The sequence below is a fragment of the Thunnus thynnus genome, chromosome 19, assembly GCF_963924715.1.
Source record: "Thunnus thynnus chromosome 19, fThuThy2.1, whole genome shotgun sequence".
Lineage (NCBI taxonomy): Eukaryota > Metazoa > Chordata > Actinopteri > Scombriformes > Scombridae > Thunnus > Thunnus thynnus.
Genome location: NC_089535.1, coordinates 13,736,630 through 13,751,475, shown reverse-complemented (window position 1 = coordinate 13,751,475; position 14,846 = coordinate 13,736,630). Strand labels below are relative to the sequence as shown.

At 40.1% G+C, this 14,846-nt stretch overlaps 1 protein-coding gene across 1 annotated transcript in view; it reads right to left on the bottom strand.

The window, feature by feature from the left end:
* The window catches only part of LOC137170519 (astrotactin-2-like), a 287,500-nt gene that overhangs the window by 28,203 nt on the left and 244,451 nt on the right, over positions 1–14,846 (bottom strand). The window contains exon 19 of the mRNA XM_067573959.1: positions 13,214–13,362. Within this exon, the coding sequence (XP_067430060.1) occupies positions 13,214–13,362 (149 nt within the window). The remainder of the gene's footprint in view (positions 1–13,213; positions 13,363–14,846) is intronic.

Genomic DNA, 14,846 nt, shown 5'->3' with positions numbered 1-14,846 from the left:
GATGGTGCTTATCATTTAACTAAGAGCCCCAAGTGTATTCAGTGCTCATAGACATCAGAATTTGTTGTTGGTTGTTACGTTACTGCTGGACTGAGAGAGGGCCTACACCTGTTTTCCTACTTGTCTTGTTCAGCCGACAACCTCAAGATTTGCTTCCTTTGCGGATCATCAACAAACAACCAAACTTGAACAAGAACGTCTTCTAGGAAAACACTATTTGGGCTGGCCTCTGCTTGAACTAGTCTCTGCTGACGACCCACTGCCAGTCGGTCTATTTCTTTCCTTTTTCTTTCACACACATTACGTTAGAGAGGGACTGTAGTCTAGACACTGATAAATAGCTGACTCACAGTCAGAGAAACGTAACAGATGTATAAATCACAAACGCAACAGGTACAAACTATATAAGAAACAAAACAGACATTGTCATAGCTGTCCAATTCAAATTCTAATCCTGGCAGTGATGTCAAATAATCCCTCTGAATTTATCATTTTCCCAACAAACTGGCAATCATCTGTCATTCTATTTGTACCAAGGACAATAAATGAATTAACACTGTATCTTTTACTAACTAAATTATCTACTAAACACCACTTTTACAAAATATTTACTGAATGTATTGACTGATGAGCTTGTGTGTTATTGTTAAGCATTACGTAATACAATGGACAGCTCAGCCGAACACTTACATCTTGTTAAAGCTTTAATTTACAAGACTAATAAGAGTATTACATCAGTAATACAGTTATCTGAAATTAATCAACTTCCCTCCAGCTAATAATAATTGAGTTTTCCCCAGGCCATGGTATAATCAAAGATAAGATGTCATATTAGAAGCTAAAGCAACATATATGGGTCTGAATGAAAATACTGTACAAAAAAGTTAAGCAAATGTAATGGATAAAATTGATGAATTCATTATTTGATTATCCCTTAGGACACATATAATGTTTGATTTTACTGTCAACCTGTCAATCATACACAGTATTATAATATTTCTGCAGCTGTAACCAAAAACACAAATGATAAATATGCAGCTCCTCATTGATAGTCGAACTGAAAGGTGCATCATGCAAACATGAATGTATTGAACAATTCTTCACATTCATCAGCTTCATCTTAAATCTATAATGGTAGATATATACAGTGACACACAGCAATATATTGAAGAGTCTTTACATCTGTATGGCTTGTACACATAATGCCTGTAAAGTGATTAAAAACTCTTGGGGTAATTCTTAGCTCAAATATTGGGTAAGGACCCTCTCTTGGCTGAGAGGTCCATAAAGAGTATATTAGTTCAGTCTAACATTGGGATTTGTGCAGTGGCAACATGGTCAATGTCGTGGCTATTAGTCACATTCTTTGTATTGGACATTCCTGGATTCCTCTCATGAACTATGCAGCACATTGGCTTTAACAACCTAATGACATGCTGTGTGACAATGGGGTGCCCCTGCCCTTTCTGCATAGCAAGAAATTGGGTCAGGTGTGTTGGTTCATCACAGACTAATGGCCCCCTGCGTCCATGTCTACCATTTTGATGTGACCCGTGTGTGGTCTGTTTTTACTGCCCCTGGCTCCTTTTACTGTGGCTCTGTCTCCCCCTGGGTCTGTACTTAGCACTAAGAATAGACCTGTGGGTGTTGACAGGCTGTTGGCTTGTGTCTTACTGTGATGCTGCAGCGTATTGACTGGTTGATGTGCACTGCCATCTTCCACCTGCTCTACCACAAGACTTGTGGGCTCTAATGGCTTCAACTAGTTCTATGGCATAGACACTAGGAGGAAACTTGTGTAGGAGGAGCAATTGTTGCTTGTCTCTTACACTAAGACTAGCTTGTGCCAGTTAGCTTTGCCAGTATAGTGGCTAGTATAGTCACTGTGTGATTTTTCAGTAATGGTGAATGCATTGTTATTCTCCTCTAGCATAAAGTGACAAGAAGGTGACATAGAACATGGGTTATGCATTGTAACCCTTGTTCTATGGCTATAGGAGGCACTCCCTGTAGCCATGGAACTTGCGTTACAGGCAGAACTCTCTATCGTTTCTCCCATGCGGAAAAGGCTAAGCAAAACCTTTATTTAGGTCAGACTCCTTAGTTTGTCCCTGTATTGTTCATGTTGATGCTTTCGTTCTAAATGAACTCATTTTCTATCAACATTGCATCAAAACGCAATGGAAATATTTTGTTGATTACTGAAAAGCTGGGTTATTTGATTATAGATCTGTCACGTTAGCTATGCAGGACAAATTACCATGCCAGTGTACTGAGTTGAAATGTAAGACTACAGTACCATGTTTTTTTTTGGGGGGGGGTTACATTTGAAAAAGTGGGGGTTGTCTTATATTTGAACACTAGACAATTATGTGTTTACAACATCAGGAATTCTTCTTTAATAGAGAGATCATTGCATTAGGAGTTGTTTGTAGCCTTAATGTTGCTAGGCCTGCGAGTGTATTCAAGTTTGTTTACAGTGTGTCTTTTAGAGATAGTCATCTCTAAAAAGTGTAAAAAAAGAGAAACACATGCCAGAAGAAGTAAAGTTCACTTCAGGGGTAGACATAGTATTAGAAACAGCTTTCAATACAATACAATACAACAAACTAAAGCACCAAAAAAAAGGTTTAAATTTGAATCAACACCTATGTCACTGTCTAAAAAAAAGAGAGAAAAAAAGATATATATCTAGGTGTACTGGCAACCTAATTCATACTTCATCACAAAATTGATTAATTGTTTAATTTCTACGGCTGTGGATGTTTTTATGTTTATTTACATACAAAAACACTGGATTTAACAGATGTAAGAGAGAAAATACAGGTTGATTGAGAATCTCATGAGAATTAATTGAGGATTTTACACAGCTACTGCATCACCACCAAAATGCAATGATTATCATAGCTTCTAAACAAATCTAGGCAGGGTTGTTGGTCCTTTCCTGTATACTAATACAGAGTGCAAAGTCCTAAGTGAGTAAATATTTATTTCTAGCTCTGTAAGTGTTTGTAATGCCCTGAATTGCAAAATGAGATTAATCAATCCCAATTTAATACTTAAATGTGTTTTAAAAATTGATTTTTAGCTAGCACCAAATTCAGCAAAGAGTTTGTCCAGATCACCATAAGTTGTGTCAGTGCGTCATAACACTCAAGGATCTCATTAGTATCATTAAGACTGATGGGGACAACACAGTATGATGAATGAAAAGGAAGGCGCTGATGAGCAGCATCCTTATTGCAGTATCTTGGACCAATTTCGTCTCAATTATATGTCCAGCACAAATCCATTAATGTGAGTTAGAGGTTCCATGTACACACATCACTTTATGTATCTATATCAAAACATAAGGAGACTGAGGGAGTGTAATGGTTATTGAGAGATGCAAAGACGAAGAATTAAATCAAGAAAGTCTAGACCTACGGCGAAGAGAGAGAGAGACTAACAATGTGTGTGAAGAGGCAAAATGGGAAAGAAAGCAAAAAGGGAAAGGGAATGCAGAAAGCCCTTGGCCCCCTGCCTGCAATCTGCAATCTGCTGATGGCGAGGCTCGTGACGAGGAGGTGCACAGCGTCCATTTTTAGCGATGAGGTCATCTTTAATTAACAAAACAAAGAGAGTCAGCTGTGTCACTCCAATCTGTTATCTGCACCCATGCTCAAGGACACCGTTTATCTCCATATAATTCAATCTCTTTGAATGAGGGCTTATCGACGCATTGGGGGGCATTCTTGGTCTCAACCAATAATGGAGCTGTTACATAAACAGGGGAGGGGGATACCACCGACCCTGATCGCAGAAGAAAGCGGGACATGAGGAAAGTAGAGAGGTATGTGACAGATGAGGAGAGTGAAGCAGAAGAAGATCTACATGCCATGTATCCCAATAACCTGGCTGGGTGAGCTGGGAGGAGGAAACTGGAACTAAAATAAGGGCAAAGATCAAATGGCTAATCTGTTTCTCAGTCCAACAGTGCCAGCATGAGGTGACATCATTGATGTGTAACCCTCAGTGCTACTGCTGTCTGCTTCCCCCTTCCTCTACTCTATGTTTTGATCTCTCTTCCCTCTCCTCCTTGTCTTATCCTTTCTGCCCCTTTTTTCTCTGTTCTTCTCACTTCACTGTGCCTTTCCACATTTTCATGCAATCTCTTCTCACTTTCTTGTTCCTGCCAATCCTTGTAATTCTCCTGCTCTGTCCTGCCCTCGGTTGTTCTTGGTGCCACAGACTCAGGTGTCATACAGCGGTGATGCAACACAAAGAGACTCACAGGTTTTTAATTAGCATTAAGCGTGTGCATTTGTGCAAGAGTTGTGGGAAGCACAGTGCTACGCTGATGAGCACATTCACAAAAAAGTGTCACCTCAGCAGAACTGTGATTTAAGGACAAGCCACCCAAATTAGCAGCTGACGAGACAATAGAGGGATTATAAAAAATGTGATGATGGAACCCAGAAGCATTCTGAATTCAGCCAATAAGAGGTACTTTTGGTTAAGCCTTTCATTAGACAAATTTCATTACATTTTTGGCGCCTTCCATTTTTTTCTGGGAACCCCCAGTGAGAGACAGGAAACAGAGCTTAAGGATGTCTGACATTATAGTGTAGGTAAACCACTAATTATTCCCATATAGTCAAAATATAACTTGCATTCTCCTGCAAAACAATCTGCAGTGGATGCTGTGGTACCTTAGATGATTAAAATTTAAATTAAACCAGATGTTTCTTAGTATTGGCCTTGTTACAAATGCCTAATCAATAGATCCTTAAAGGGTCATATTTGAAATTCGATTGCAGGCTTTAAAGCACAGGTTCAAAGGACACAGCTTCAATGTCAATAAAGTATCATTTACACAACTTACAATGGCTAATTCTTTTGTTGCTTTTTCACTTGTTTTTCGGTGTTGCAGGTATCAAAGCTGCCTCTAGAGATTTTCTAGCATTGGTCCATTTTAATGCTCTTATCAAATTTCTTAATATCATCTGTGATTGTCAATATCTCCTTACATATCACAGCTGGTTTGACCTATTGTTGTAGAGGAATGCTGAGCCCCAGACTAATAAAGCAGCACTGCCTATCTAACTGGCTTCTCTGTGAATGCTGCCTCTGCCTTGGTGTGCCATCTAGAGGCCTGTTTGAGCCCCAGTGAAGTGGATCACTCATTTTAGCATATCTATCACTGATGTGACTGAAATCAGAGGTGGAGAAGAGACTTGTAAGAGAAACCTCACAAGGGTCCAAGGCCCTAAGGGAGGAAAAGTAGGAGTAATCCAAAAGTGTGTTAAGTGTACATACAAAACTCCATATGGTGTTCTTATTGATTGTTAGCAGAAATGACAAGGGTAAAAAAGCAAAGAAAGAGAGCTTAATGTGGGACAGAGTAGTAGCTGTACATAATAATTTATGTGGACACTCCCGTCTGAAATGATACTTTTCAGTTATATTTTAATTACAGCTAGTTTGACATGTTTGTATACTTTCCACCTGTGCCAATCTAGATGTAGCTTTCTGCGGCTGATACAATACACAATTAAATACTGATTACATATAGGGTTTCCAGAATATGATGCTTTTCCCTATAGCGTTGGTCACTTGGTTGAATCATATTTACAGGCAGACATACCACCAACAGGGTGTCATTTGACTTTTGCTTCATATCTTGAAACATGAGGAGTAGTAGACAGGAAGGGGTAATATAGGAGTAAATGATTCTGCAAAATATTTAAACACCACTGATAACCAGGGCTTCCTTTACAAACTGTAAAGCAGGGCACCAAAATTTAGATTTGAATTTGCTTGCCAATCGGAATAAGTTATCACATTTGGAGATTATATATGGGCATCAAATTTCACCTTTGCATCTGCTTTTTTTCTGCACTTGAGATGATTAACTGCAATCTAGGATGACCTCATCTTCACCTACACTTCATCACAATGAGTCAGTGCCCCTCTTGCCACACTGGCCTTATAGGAATAGATGATCCCTCTATGTCTGCTCTATCTGTACATGTGGCACCAGCAGCATTGTGCCCTTTTCTACGCTAACCCTCCGGAACAGGATCTCGGCAATAACAACAGTGTCTGCAATACCAACCCCCTCCTGCTGTTAGCTTTTGGTGACAACTGACAAGCCAGGGGGTGCCCCTGCTTCACCTGTTCTCGAATGCCAGCAACTGGAAATTATGCATCACTTGTGTCCTATATTGAGCACAGCCTCTGTGAGCTAACAGCTATGGTGAAATCAAAACAATTGGCTTATGATTGTATCTCACAAGCAGGACACTCTTCCTTCCATTCAAACACACTCCACAGTAAGTATAGTGCTTTTTTAGACTGCTATGTTCAGTCGATCACTTTTTGTACTGCTGTATCTTGCTTTACAGCATGTGGTTCCACAGGGCCCTTCAGCACTAACTCCCCCAAACTAGATGATGGATTAATTGCACTCCCTCTCTCTATCTCTTTCTTTTAGTAGTTTTGTTTTATGTAATCAGGTGACTGTTATATATCAATTACTGTAATATCACAGTGTCCCCACCTTCAACTTTTCTGCAAGGATAGGTCGATTGTTCTGACCTGAGATGATCACAGCCTCTCCATGGATCTGCCCTAGGTGTGCAGGGTCTGTCATGGTTGTGGGGTGTCTTACTGAGTGATAAGTGGACAGTGATAGCATCCCTGTGTGCTACAGGGTAAGGTTGAGTGTTGCTCTGTTGTTATCACAGTCAATCAAGTATTTCAGATGGGCTCTTTCTAATAGGAGTGAGTTGCCTTAGTGACGTTGTCTCTGTTTGATGGCAGGGTTTCCCCCTTTGCCCTCAAAAGCGGAATGGTTTTCCAAAGATGTTACAGGTAACCTTAGTTTGCAGAGATTTGCAGAGAAGCCAGCGTGCCGCATGAACGCATCGCTCGGATCTGTGCATCAAGCAAGTTGATTGGTTGATTCAATTCCTTTTGGGGAGAGGGATCAAACACAGATGAAGGCAAGTGTAAATATACTACATAGTATAAAAGTATATGAGCTATAAAAGTAAATCAAAAAACAGCCACATGGACATATCCGAGTGACCACCGTGCACATTTTTCTATGTGCAGTTTCTATGTGCACCCTATGTGAAATATACTCTTGTGCTCCATGGTCATTTTGGATTGACCAAAGAGGTCATTTCTCATTTCTCATTTCTCTGATTGGTTGGCATGTACTGTACATACTTTATGTAAAGGGCAAGGATCAGAGCAAAAAAATCAAAAATATTTATAAATGACAGCCTTAGCAGTGCCTTACATTTTCCACAATGCACGCTGCTGCACACACGTTATTTAAGACACCTATACCCTTCCCACCTTCTGTTGTATACTGTAGCTGATACTTCCAATTAAATAGCAACATTTATAGTATTGAGATGGTGGTTCCAGCAATAGTAGTGTTCAGGCAGTTGTCAGGAGGTAACAAAGTTGATCAGGGCCAGACCATGCACCTGCCTGCTCATATTCCTGGCAGAGGAGGCTTTCAAAGACAGAAGGGATATGTACCTGCTACTGACAAGAGATTTTCCTTTTTCTTTAAGTGCCAGTGAGCAGACAATTTTTGTGATTAACTGCTAATAAGCAATAAGATCAACTTTGGTGTATGTCAGAGTTATTGTGGGAGGACATAATACAAGTCAATAAATGAGAGCCTGTTGATACATTTTATCTGTTACTATTTGGTGCTGACAGCCTTGAAGTAATGATGGAAAACAAAACTAATAGAGAGGATTCTTTGTTGGCCTCAGGATTTTTGCTGTAATGTCAAGCAACAGCTTTTCAATCCTTTTTTCCCCCCAAAAGGCATCTTTTTAATTCAAAATTGCTCTTGGAATGATAACTATATGTGAAGAAATGTAAACAGTGATGAGGTGTTTCAGGGGCTGCATTGTCATAGTGTAATATTCTCTCTTCTTTACATGTGAGCTTTAAAACCATGTAAATATGGGTCCAGACCTGGGTGGTGGTGGGGCCACTGAAGGCTGCCAGGAGAGCATCATGTCCATATGAACAACAAGACCTATGAAGGGCTCAGCTGCTGTCTGTGCACATCAAAGCAGCATGGTTATCTCCCAGTCACTGCTGACCTCAGAAGAAGATTTGTGAGGGACCAGGGAGAAGCCTTTGAGGAAAGATGTCTTTTTTTTGTTCTAAGAGCACTGTAAGTGCGGTGATCTAAGGGGATTGGAGACAGGAGCCTTGTTGCTGATGGTTTGTACAGATGTGAGAGGGACAGGGTGGTGCTACAAAACAGCATGATCCCTCTGAAGCTTCCCTGATACACAAAAAAGATGGACAAAGACAAACTAAAAGAGACAGGGAATAGTGGGAGATGTCAACAAAGGATGTGAAAAGTGAAAAATGTTATCTAGTGCTGCCTGGTTTCAGAGGCCATATCAGTGAACGTGGATGGTTGCTTTAGCCATAATGGAAACAGCAAGTGGAAAAAAAGCAAGGTAACATCCTGACACATAAATCAGCTTTTTTATCTCATTTCGTTACCTTTTATAGCACCTTATTTTCTTGAATCAAGGGGAAGACAGGTAGAAATGTAAACTGCTCTGCACTGTGTCAACATGTTGCTGTCCTTTTCTTTGTTTACAGCCAAATGCAGAGCTATATTCAGTCAAACCTATGGCTGCAGAAAATGTGACTCTGATGTCATGAATGATGATGCATTTGTGTTTAGAGTCAGATGTAAGACAGAGGACACTGATCTAGAAAATGACAAATTGCAGGGAGAGGCCTCGGCAGCATTAGAAACAGTCAGTGAGCTAACACGGTTGATCCTTACACCACCCACCAGAATGATGGAGGGTTTATAACTTAAGAGGGCACTTCCAAACAACACACTCAAACTTTGACATGACTTTTCCACTCAGCACTGATGCCCAATGCCAGAAAATGCGCAGCCCTATGCTATGTTATGCGCAATATAATTTCCAGGGTTTACGTCAAGCAAGAGGGAGTCACATTTGCTACATTTATGGATATTAGCTTAGAAGAAGAAACCATTCACTGTCAAGATACTCAAGGACTCTATGATTGCATCCATTCATGCAGGAAGCTGTTACGGATGAAAAACACGAGTCAAAAGGGTGGCATATTACATCATTTGAATCAGCTTATTAACATGGATAAAACTCTCTATCCAGCTTGTGGAAAAACTCACTGCAATGCAAAAACAGATACACCTCCTCATGTGTAGTGATAACTGAAATGACGACGTGGGTTTTGGTGGTTTTACAAAACAATTTACCCCCATGTATCCCCATGGAGGTGATGACATTTGTAAATGACTCTTACTCTGCTAATGTTGCTAGGGATTTTTCTACATCAATTTAATCAGTAAAGATACACCAACATATACAATAGTTAAATAAATACAGTATATGACTCGATGTAGGCATTTGGGTGTCACTAAACTAGATTGTTTGTTTTCATAAGTGCATATCTCAATTAAAAATGTGAAATTCAATTGATAATCAATTATCAGTTGATGTTTACCTTTAATCCATTTTAAATTAGGCTGCTTGGATAGCTCTGAAAAAAAGTAACAGCATGATAATGGCAGGTAGCAGACAGAGTTTTCCTAATGAGCTAAATTACTGGAATCAAGTCCCCCTTGCAATTACAGAAGCCAAATCTGCAGAAATCTTTAAGCCAAAAAAAAACAAAAAAAAAATCAAGATATATCTATTCTCATTTTCAATTGATTGACTTTAACAATGTGCCGCTCAGGAGGGATACAGTCTCGTCTCCTATTCTAGTCCAGACAGCACTGACATAGAAATATGGCTTCGGGAACCCATTGAGAGCTGCATCCAAGTGTCTGCGTCTCCACATTCACTCTGTGAGTGTACACATTGCTGAATGTGTGTGCTCTGGGTGTGTGACTCATGCTCAGCATGGCTGAGTGTCTGTGTGTAGCTGTCTGTTTATCTTTCCTCTCTCTCAGACACCAGCCCGAAGCAGTGTTTCAACTTGGCAATGGATGCGGATGCAGCCTCCAGCCTCGGTGGATGCCTGGGCTGGTTGAATTCCATCCCCTGGATGCAGGTGCTGCCCTTACTGTTGACGATGCCCACGATGGTCAAAGTCCTGTCACTCCACCACCCCATGTTTGTCTGTGTCTCATCTGCCCTCTGATTTCAGTGGCTCTGTCCATGTCATTGTCCTTTTTGCTGGTTTGTCCCAGCACATATTGCAGCATGAGTATCTCTTTTTGATTTTGATTTTTTTTCCCATTTTTTAGCTATTTGGTGTGCTTTTATGTCCTTTCAATATGACAATTAATTTTATGCTGTGATTGATTGTTGTATATGTCTGAAAGATATTGTTTGTACTTCTGTGATTAGCTGTCAGTACTTCTGGCATTCTAATGTCCGTAATAATTGCCCTTATTTTATACGATAATTTATTATTGACCATTATAATTTTCATTATCTTTTCATTTGTGACATCAAACTGGGTGGAAATTCAAATTGTTCAAATTGTGCAGTTTGATCATATAAAAACTTGACAAACGTGACAAAATTGAGGAGTACCATCTCTGTGCAGCACTTAATAACATCTCTGCAAAATCCACCCCATGTCTTGTTTTCCACAATATCCCCTCTTTAACACTGTATAAATGAATCTGAACACCTCACACTGCTCTATATTGCCAAGTATAAGCCTTGACTATCCAAATCCTTTGGATCAGGATTTTTCCCCTACGATTGTCTAGATTGTCAAATATGGTTTACTGTAAATCAGCCGAATAATCCTTTAGTGTGTACCCACCCTTAGATGTTAGCAGAAGAAGGCTTGACTGCAAGCTCACTGGTTCAAATCATCACACAGTCTTGGAAAATATGAACAGGGAAAAATGAAGGAGAAACACTTGCTTTCCAGAAAACCAACAAGATGCCCTCGAGCAAAGTATTTATCCCCAAACTGCTCCATTAGAGCTGCTCAGTGGCCAATGGTAGAAGACTGGTTTCACTGGCAGCTTACATAGGGGAAATGTATGTGTGTTTCTGTCTGCAAAAGTCAAAAGGAGAACTGCTGAGAAAAAAAGCAGTGAGGAATGATTGAGCTTGAGAGCATGAGATGAGTTTGTACCTTTGTATCCACAAGGTGAGCAGGGTGCAAGGCTAAACTGGACTTCTTATTTAGCTCAGCTTTTGGTGTCAGTATTCCATTTTCCTAGAAAGTGCCTCAAAGATGTTCCTTAAAAAAGAAGCCAGCAGTGGGTAGTACAAATCCAATAATTTCAAAATAAGTCAGAGTAAGTGTGAGAAAATGATACTTCTCAAACACTATACCCTTTTATTTGCTGAGTCCAGAGAACAAGATCTCATCATTTTAAGAGGCCCCTATTATTTCATAAATCTACCCCTGCAATCCTTTCCAAGTTTGTATCAGCAATATTGGAGAACAATGATGGTTTTTGAGTAGCTACAGTTTTCAGTATTTACAGTTAAAGTGGGAGCCATCCAGATGTGTGCCCATACAGTTCATAATACATTATATTTCCACTGAAGGAGAAGCTATAGCCTGCCAGAGTTCCCTGTCAATTGACATTACCTACTCGTCACCCACAGGGTCATATACGTCCACACACATTCATTCTACACATGTAAATTATACACAAGTAGGCATCACGATGTCTTTCAATGCACTCAACTAAGTTAGCTTTTTCAAAACTCACCAAAGTTCTATTTCAATTTTGTCCACATACTCAAAGAAAGCTGGGAGAGTAAACAAGACAGACATGACTAACAGGGAGAGATAAAGAGAGACAGAAAAAGGAAGCGAATAAGACAAAAGACGAAGACAGTGACTTATAATCTGTATTACACTGTCTGTTATGACATGATTTATAGTGGTGACTGGCACATAGCAGAGTGAGTCACCCACACCATCTGCCCCTTCCTACCTCACCTCTGCCAGCATGCCTGTGTCTAGCTGTCTGTACGCTCTCCTCGCTTGCTGGTGCCCACGCTTCATCAGCACTCCTCTCAGGGGTGATGGATGGCCTGTCCATCCTTCCCAATGACTAAAGCCAGCTTCTTCCAGACCACCTAATTTCTCCAATATTATTAAATTCCTATCACCCCTCTTCTGACTCACCCCAGCCCCTCGTCACAACCATGACCACTTTCCTAGCCATACGGCACAATGGTCAGCACCATTTATGGCGCCTGATAAATTGCCCTGCGTCATCTTATCCCATCCTCAATCTAATCTCCCCCTTATGTTCGGTATCCAGACCAAAATTTTAACCACATTCCCTTCAATTATAACTTTAACTCTTCCCATTGTAAGTCATCCAATCAACTTATTAAATATTTTTATTTTATCCATCCTTGGCATTTAACTCCTATCTGCCCTTCTTATCATTACCATCTTCATCTCTTCAGCCTTTGGAAAGAATACTCTCATGGGGAGAAAAAGCAAACTAGGTTACACAACAAGCCTGAAAGAGAACTTAGTTATCTCTGATTCTATCTTGAAATAAAGCATGGTTCATCACTGATTTCCCAACAATACATCGACTGACACGGGCCTTCGGTTTCCCTACAATCAAGATCCGATCTCAAATGTCCCAGTACAAAGTTATTAAGTAACTTCATGCATAGCTGATACTCTATTTATGTGAACACAGTTAACAATGTGATTTCCTCCTATTTCCAGTTGAAACGTGCAATGGAACACCAAATCTAATGAAACTTTCCCAAACTTAAAAAAGTTACAAGGCTATCACAGCATTAATACAATTAAGAGTTCTAATCTACCTAATTCCAACATTCATGGACAGTAAAGGGATACCCATGAACACGGAAGAACATGCACCCTCCACACATACCAACAGTGCTAATGACCATCACCCATGAGAGTTTATGAAACCACCAATATGATTAAAAGACAGAAATTATTCTCTTTCTCAGTTCTTGTATTTGTATGTGTAAATATTTGTATACAACAATAATTATCACTCAAATAATAAAGACCAACATTAAGTAAGCTAAACAAAAAAATGGAAAAATGTAATCAGGATACAATTTTTTAAAGCACTGAGAAAAAAAGAATTTCATACCAACAGACAACCTGGCTTCATCACAACACTGTAATAGTATTTGAATCTATACAGTCACAAAAACCAAATCAACTCAAGCCTGGAATTTACTTTTTATACCTGTGTAGACCTCTGCCTCCAAGGGGTCCTCCACTCGTTTATGCTGGATGATGTAGTCAGAAATCTTGCAGCCAATCAGAGGCTCCACATCCATCCACTCCAGGGCCACCATCGTGCTCGAGGGCTCCAGGTAAGGGGCTAAGCGCAAACTAATGGTGCAACACAGAGAAGATAAGGAATAAGAAATGGAACAAGTATAAATAGTATATTTATATAGGCTACCACAACTGTTGCCCCCATCTGGAATTACAACTTAAATTGTGTGTATATATGTGTGTGTGTATGTGCGAAGTGGTAAAGTATGGGCCTGAACCTAGAAGGGACCCCATGAGGTTATTGTCCTGTTGGAGCAAAAACTGTCACACCTCTGCCTCTATCTCTTGGAACAGTAGGATGGCAGCAGCTTCTAACAAAACAGCATTCCGATGCCACCTGTTCTCCAGCAGTGTTCCCTGTGCAGTTTTCCCTCTTTAATCCTTCAAAAGAGATAAAAGAACAATATTTCCATTTTGCCTGCCCTCCAGCTGTGTCTGTGACAATGGCGTGAGAGAGGTAGGTCATCCCTCTTTCATAAAAATAATACCGCTCGGTTTCATCCTCATAGATAATAATAAGTACTGCAGGTTATTACCGGTCTAACACTCCAGCACTTGCCAGAGTTGGAGAGTTGGCTGCTGCAGTGACTCTTCCCTGGTCCTTTCGTGCCAGTAGGCATGGGCCCAGGGAGGGCCTGACAAAAACTCTGGTTGTGGCAGTAACATGCCCTTCCTCTCCAATTCCACAACCACAATCCACAAACAAAACAATATCAAAACTGCCATAATATCTCAAACAGCTTGTGCAATAATTGCGCAACATAATCCATGTCTCAACTGTCAATGCGTATATCCAAAAAAACACTATTTTTAACACCAGTATTTTAATTTTTTTAAGTATTTAGAAATTAATTTCCCGGTGTTCATAGAGCTGTAAATGTTCAAACCTCCACTGTTTTCCTGTGCACTTTAAGGACTTCTTGTCCATGTTGGCTTAAACCTTTAGATTCAGTATTCATCTTGATAGTATGTATTGTAACACTATGTATTCAAGCCCCCAGGAACAGCACTGGGCTGTGAGGTGATTTCTGCATAGTGGCCACAGTCGATGTTGCAGAATCACATGTCGCACACTTGCCTACAAAGACTTTTTGTGGACAATCAAAAATTTAAAAAAGGCTTATTTTCCATTTCTTGCACCTCTGCCATTAAATCTGTTGCACATGGTGTGGAACTCATGCAATTTCAGCAGCAAGAATAAAGCAAAACATTTGATTATGGTTGATAATGTGGACAGAGCCTTTGCAAAAAAGGTCTTGGACCACAGAATCCTCTCTTGCAGCTACTACTATATTTTGTTCTTGTTAAGCTTGTACTGTTTTGCCAATACATGGAACACAATATACTAATAAGAGCCTTATCCTCTGAAGTCTTGCCCTTTCAACTTCCAGTTTCTCTTTGAAAGTTCTCAGGGCAACAATAGCTGGAGTGGATGACTCACAAAAGCCTCAAGAGTATTATTAGGACACCTTGAATGAGAGCATGTTCTTTTCAGAGGGGTGTAAGGGCTGACTGACAGCTATTAGAACTTTGAGGAC